General features: G+C 50.6%; 1 protein-coding gene across 2 annotated transcripts; it reads right to left on the bottom strand.

Moving 5' to 3' along the window:
• Positions 1-3,438: 3,438 nt before the first annotated feature.
• On the bottom strand, positions 3,439-6,078 carry OTX2 (orthodenticle homeobox 2). Of its 2 annotated transcripts, none has more exons than XM_065685158.1 (3): positions 5,982-6,078; positions 5,429-5,580; positions 3,439-4,059 (listed from the first exon to the last, which is right to left on the bottom strand). In XM_065685158.1, exons 1-3 carry the CDS (start codon positions 6,076-6,078, stop codon positions 3,439-3,441), a joined length of 870 nt encoding a protein of 289 aa, XP_065541230.1. The 2 variants fall into 2 exon arrangements, with proteins under 2 accessions (XP_065541230.1, XP_065541229.1); XM_065685157.1 differs by having other exon boundaries at positions 5,429-5,601.
• Positions 6,079-6,693: the final 615 nt, after the last annotated feature.

Genomic DNA, 6,693 nt, shown 5'->3' on the forward strand with positions numbered 1-6,693 from the left:
GGGCAAGGCGCAGGCAGGGGAGCAGACAGTGTGCAGGCAGGGTGCAGGCAGGCCAGCAGACAGGGAATCAGACACAGAAACAGACCAGGAGCAAGAGGGGATCAAACAAGAAGTAGGCAGGGTGCAAGCAGGGCATTGGGCCTGGAGCAGGCAGGAAGCAGGTAGTGGAGCTGGAGCCGGTATTTGAAGCAGCTTTGTTGTGGTTGGTTCAAGACGTCCCTCCTGGTTTTCTGCTTTTTCACTTTTGTTGAGTTTTGTTTGGTTTATTGTTTGTCTGGTTTTTTGTTTCCCCTGGTGGGAAATGTCACCCTGGAGAACAGGAAGAGGATTCATATATCTATATTTGGGGGCCTGGTGAGACACCTCAAATCAAACACCCTCTTAATGAGCTCTTTGCCCCTAAGTCTGGCTTCCCAACACTAAATTGATGTGGTTCCCCTAGCTTTTGCCCTGATTTTATTGTATCCAGAATTGCCTCCCACAGCCTGAGTTCAGAGGAAACGAATTCAGCTGGAAGGGGGATCTAAACCATTAAAAATGAAAATGAAGTTAAAACCCTCTTTATATAATATTTTGTGCTTGCCAGCTTACCTTGGGATTTTGCCCTTTGCCCACGCAAGTGCCCATTTAAATCAAAATCAGAAACAAACAGGTGGAGAAGATGTGGAAAATGTAAAAAGCCAGGGGAAATTCAGAGAAATGCCGTGAATTGGCTTTTCTGATAAAACTGAGCACTAGCTGGAGGAGCTCATCCCTAACAGACAGGGAAATACTCAGGGAAGAAAAGTAAAAGATAAGAGGAGAAAAGCAAAATGGGAAAAGAGGTTTTAAAGAGGCTTAAAAAAAAAAGTCAAAAGCCCACGAAACAAAGAGCTCTTCAGGCAGGTGGGATGCTGCTCCCCAGTTCAACAAGGGCTTTCTTTTTCCAAGCATATATTGTTTGAATAGGGTTTTTTTTTTGGGGGGGGGGTTAAACTTTGTTGGTTTGAATCAAATCAGTGGAGAAATTAAACTTTCCATGCTGTTGCCTGGGAGCAGCCGGTGGTGGGGACCAAGCCAAGCCATCCCTGGCAGCTCCAGCCTCTGCGTTGCCTTCTGCTTCTCAAACCTCCCCTGCACATATCCTCCCATTTAAAAAGAATAAATGAGAAAATCACCAACCGACAAAACATGAAGCAACGTAAAAGCTTGCCTTCAGTCAGAGCCAGCCAATATGTTTATTTTAGAGGCTGATCTTTGCTGTCAGTGGCTGGGACCATAAATGCTGCTGTCGGAAGCAGAGGGTCTGTGGTGCCCGCAGAGGAGGACAGCCCATTTAGGATGCAGGGATACAAAGCCAAGGTATGGCTGGAGAGGCACCATAGTGGTGTTTGTGCTCCCTGGTCCTGAGGACCTCGGTGGGGTGATCGTGGCCACACAACAGTGGCCCCAGGTGACTCACAGGCAGGAGGGCACTGGTGACAACCCATGGGGATGGTGGGTGACAGAGAGCAAGATGGTGCTGGATGTCTTCTTCTGTGTCACTCTTTCCAGGGGTTTATTTATCTTCTGCCCTATATCCAAACCACATTCAGAGCTCAAGCAACCCTAGCAATGCACATGAGAAGGAGGGAAAAAGGGGGAGAAGGACAGAGAAAGAGCCACCAAGAGCAGAGGGCCTGCTCCTGCATCACAGTCACTGCGGCTTCAACTTGTTAAATTGTAGCTTAAACACTTGTCCCCCCTTCCTTCCGCAGTACCTCCACTCCGATGACCCTGCCTGATCGCTCCCAGGTCCCAACTTGTCCTCCTTGGATCAGCCTGGGAAATTAAGGGCTCTCCTCAAACACAGCCAGGGACTCGCACTTCCTGAGAGGCCGCAAAGCAAACGCGTTGCTCCCCACTAAGAGATCTGGGAAAGCTGGAGGGGAAAGTCTTGTTGCCCGGGGTCTGTTTGTAATGAATGTTTTTTTCCTTAGAAAAAAATTTAAAATAAAATAATCCCACCCTTAATTTTGCTTCCTTCACCCTGGGGAGCTGCTGGCCAAACCCCCTTCGTCTCAGCCCTGTAGAAGCAGCCGGACCCAGCCGCAGCTGAGAAATCCCCGTGGTAGATGGCATCGCCTCTTTCCGTCACTCGCTGGATGCAATTAAAACGGAAGACAACCATCAAGTGTGCTAGAACCATTTTAATATAATTATACATATCTGCCAAATCCAGGAAAAAAAAAAAAAAGTTTATGCATATATATCTTTTTTTTTCAGTCAACATCTGCAAGCATAAACGACAATTAATTTCTTGGTTTAAATTCATCCAGGTCAGAGCAACTGCCCAAAGTCCTGTTGGATTTGATGGCTACTACCAGCATGGCCAGCAGTAAGTGAGCTCCAGAGGAGTTTAATGTCCTCGGGTTGGGTTTTTTCGGTCTTTCCTCTTTCATTCAGAGACAGTTTGCTGTAAAAAGTTTCAGTGCAGTTCACCTTGGGTGAAAGGCGATCTTGGTTTTGAGGGGTTTTTTCTTTTTTTTTTTTTTTTAATATATATTTTTCAATTATTTTTTAAAGATGATAATAGGTAATTCAGTTGCTCTGAATTTCACTTATAATTATAACCTATTTAAATCACAGCAGAACTCCCGCTGGTGCGGAGTTCATAGTTGCATACAATACAGGAGATCACAGTTTTGAAGTCTAGCACAGATTAAAAACCACAGATGTACCATTTATATAAGACACACACTGATTGTCTCTTAAAAACTACATATTGACTCCTTATGAACATTATCTTCTTTTTTTTTTAATCTTTAAATAAAGTAGTGCAGCTAGGACAATCAGTCACACAACCCACACAGCCCTGAACCAAGTTCTCCGGGTGCCAACTTGAGCAAATTGGGTGTGAAACGGTTGGATGAGCTCGAGAACGAAAGAAAGAGGGAGGGAGAAAAAGAGAGATGTTGTCCATTGCAAATACTTTAACCAAGGGTTGGCTAACACATTGGAAACCTCTGGGTGAAGGATCTTTCCACACACACACAAAAAAAAAGAAATAAAAACCTAGACATTTTTTTTCTTTTTTTCTTTTTTTTTTTTTTTAAACTGGCCTGTAGGTGAGGTGGTCTCCCACCTCTTCCAAACAAAGAAACCCAACAATTGCCTAAAACTAGAAAGAACACAGATGGGTCTGTCAGTTTTCTGCTCACTAGATGATCTGTCCATTTAAGGCCTTCTTCCTCTTTTTTCCTCTTTATTATTCCTTTTCCAGAGCGTCTGAGCAGGAGATAAGTCTGAACAGGGTAACACCAGCACAGTCCCCCTCTTGTTGCTGTCGGTTTGTTCGTTCGTTTGTTTGTCCGTGGAGTTATTTTTCTCTTTAATTTAACCAAAACCTGACTAAAACTGGAGCGTTCAGCCCAGCCTGTTCGTTCTCGTCACGATTTCTCTTGTTATCACAAAGGTTCTTCACAAAACCTGGAACTTCCATGACGATGTCTGGTCCTTATAATCCAAGCAGTCAGCATTGAAGTTTAACTTCCAGGAGGCGGTTTGGTCTTTATAATCCAAGCAATCAGTGGTGGAGTTAAAGCCCAAACTGGAGGCTCCGTAGCCCTGGGTGGAGAGGGACGCTGGAGACTGGTTGAGGTGGCTGGTGACCGCATTGGCACCCATGGGACTCAGGGTGGCTCCTGGTCCGGGAAGCTGATGGTGCATAGGGGTCAAGTAAGATCCACAGTCCATCCCTCCAAAATAGGATGTCGAGCCAGCGTATCCTTGACTGTAGCCTGATGCCTGGGTGTAGGTCATAGGATAAGATCTCTGCATGCAGGAGGAAGAGGTGGACAGGGGGTCTGAGAGTGGCGAGATGGATGCTGGGCTCCAGATCGATACGGGAGCACTGCTGCTGGAAATGGTGGGGACTGAGGTGCTGGAGGGGGGAGTGAACTGCCCACTGGTCCCGCTTTCCGAACTCACTTCCCGGGCTGGTGAATTTTTCTTTTTAGCTGGCCGTACCTTGTTCTGGCCCCCATTCTGCTGCTGCTGCTGCTGCTGCCGGCACTTGGCTCGGCGGTTTTTAAACCATACCTTGCGATGGAGAGACGGGGGGGAGAGAGAAAAAGTCTCATATTAGGGATGTGCAGGCAAACTCAAGGCGGGAAAGACATGACAGCGGGGAGACCTCACCGGGGAGGGGGGAATTAAAAGTAGTCCCCAGCAAGCAGAGGGCTGCAGGTTGCTGCAAAGAAAAGCTCCGGGGCTCCCCATCCCTGAGATCATTAGCAGTAATAACAAGTGGAAATCGGCAAATCAAACTGCTTAATAAGGTCACTTTTCGGGGGAAGCGCTCCCTTATTTGCTGTTTGCCAGACGGGGACCCCCAGGAATCACAATTTAAGGCCTATTGAAGTCAAGCCCTTAATTAGAAACAATAGAGCATCAGAAAGGGAGGGAACAATTAGGGAAACAGAGGCAGGGGTTGGTGGGGGATGTCTCATTGACCCTCTAAATAGGTTTTCTACTCTTACCCCCACAGCCAGGGCTGTCCCTCCAGCCCAGCTCACCCTCTCTTAGCAGGAAGCAAGGGGGCTGGACCTGTGGAGGAGAGGTGCTGGGGAGGTTTTCTGGGGAGAAGGATGGGACTTGTTGTGTGGGGATCCTGGTCCTGGGCTGCATGCTGGGGCATAGCACGATGCAGCTTTGGGAAGCCTAACAGGGAGACAAGCAGGAGGGATGGCTTTGGAGCTGCCCTGAACCAGCTGCAGGGGTGTTCTGGATCTGTGCTGGGAGCAGCATGCTCCTGCCCTGGCAGCAGCACCTCCAAAATTCTATGTGGATTGGGCCCCTGCAGGCTGCTTGCAGAGGAGACACAGCCCAGCCCCAGGAAAGGGGTCCCCTACACCAAGGCTTCCCATCAAAGTCCTTTCAAAGGCAGAGGAAGCCCCCAGTCTGTATTGGTGTGAAAGGGGATCACAGTCTGTCCCTACTTCAAGGATGTGGTGATCCATGGGGAAGGAGGGGATCCTTTACAGCTTCTGCAGGGGTCCCAAGCTCCTGCAGGGCTGGCTGGGATTTGGCACCCATGTCAAGGAACAGTGTGGGGGTCTGGAGATGCTGGGGACTCCTCTGCAGCTCAGAGGGGCCAAGGGGCTGAGAGGGACATAGAGGGATGCTTCAGGATCTGGGATCCAGGAGCTTTATGACTTCCCCCTCAACGCACAGGAAAGAAGGGGGGTTACACTTCAGCCCTGGAGAGGCAAACTGCCACTCTATCCCCCATACTCCCCGCACCCTCATCTATGAGCCTCCTTCACCCCACAGTGGCTTGGATTTTGCTCCAGGACTGACCCCATCCCCTACAACAGCCCACTCACCTCCCTGCCAGGCACAGGACAGCCCAAACCCTCCCCACCTGGATGGAGGCGGGGGACAGGTCCGCTGCCACCCGGTTTCCTACCTGAACTCTGGACTCGGGCAGGTTGATTTTCAGGGCCACCTCCTCCCGCATGAAGATGTCAGGGTAGCGGGTCTTGGCGAAAAGTGCCTCCAGCACATCCAGCTGTGCCCGGGTGAAGGTCGTGCGCTCCCGTCGCTGCTTTCGGGGGGTGGCTGAGAAAGAAGCCAGAGGCCCTGGCTGTCACTCAGCAGCCCCTCAGCCCTGCGTGATCCCTCCATCTCCCTCCTCCCGGGGGTATCCCAATTCCCCCCTCTCTTGCCTCTGGGCGATCCTACCCAGTCCTCAGCCACCACTGTGCAGCAACCCCACCTCCCATGTCTCTTCCCCATCTTCCCAGGATGGGCCTGAAGCATCTGCCCCCCACCTCCAGCAGATAGAGCAGGGTCCTCTCCTTGCAGACCTTTTTCTGGATAAGAAGTTGACGGTGAGGTAGAAAGGGAAAAGGGGAATCCCACGCAACCCACCTACCCCAGCAATCCGACCCCTGGGCATGTCGTACCTCCTCCGTGGGGCAAAAAAAAGGGGGGGTGGGAAGAAGAAAAGTGTGGCTTACCAGGATAACCGACGGACGGATGCAACAAATCCATCCCCGAGGTTGTGAGACTCAGGCCATTGACTGCATAAGGTGGTTGCTTAAGATAAGACATCATGCTAAAGTTGTGGCGGGGAGGAGAGTTGGCCGAAATCCGGGCGAGGGGGAGCCGCCCGAGCGAGCGCCCTGCCTGCCCCAGGCGGTGCTGGGGGACCGGGGGGGCAGCCGGGTCCTGCGGAGACGAGAGAGGAGGAGGGAGGGAAGGGGGGGTGTCAGGCCAGCTCGCTGCTCCCCAGCTTTTGTCCCCACTGCCTTCCCCCGACAGTCCTTGAGCTCGTCGAGCCGGACCCCAGCCGGATTTGGGAGCTGGGAGGGACTGACTAGATAAACGCATCTCTCCCCCCCAAAAAAGGGCTAGGAGGGGAGGGAAGGAGGGGGGCACATCCCAGCCAGTAATTATTACCCGAACAAAACCCCCCATGCCTTCAACTGCCCGCATTGTACGGCAGCAGGGGGCATTTGCATAGGATTCCCGGCCGGGCATCGGCTAATTGTCTCAAGCAAAACTTGATTGGGGCCATTGGCAGACACAAAGAACCCCTCGGCTAAATAAATAATGCAGATAACAAAGCCCAAGGGTGAGAAACAAAGAAACAATTCAAGAAACCTATCTCTCCCCTAGTCTCTTGCAAGGACTTTAATTATCCCAGGTTTGGGCAGCAGTCAAACCTCC

This window comes from Lathamus discolor, chromosome 6 (genome assembly GCF_037157495.1).
Source record: "Lathamus discolor isolate bLatDis1 chromosome 6, bLatDis1.hap1, whole genome shotgun sequence".
Lineage (NCBI taxonomy): Eukaryota > Metazoa > Chordata > Aves > Psittaciformes > Psittacidae > Lathamus > Lathamus discolor.

Excerpts from the sequence above, each read along its gene's own strand:
- OTX2 (XM_065685157.1), bottom strand. The coding sequence starts at position 6,078 with ATGATGTCTTATCTTAAGCAACCACCTTATGCAGTCAATGGCCTGAGT. Across the intron at positions 5,602-5,981 it reads TCCGTCCGTCGGTTATCCTG|GGCCTCTGGCTTCTTTCTCA; the intron begins GTAAGCCACACT and ends AGTGACAGCCAG. Across the intron at positions 4,060-5,428 it reads TGCCCGAGTCCAGAGTTCAG|GTATGGTTTAAAAACCGCCG; the intron begins GTAGGAAACCGG and ends CTCCATCGCAAG.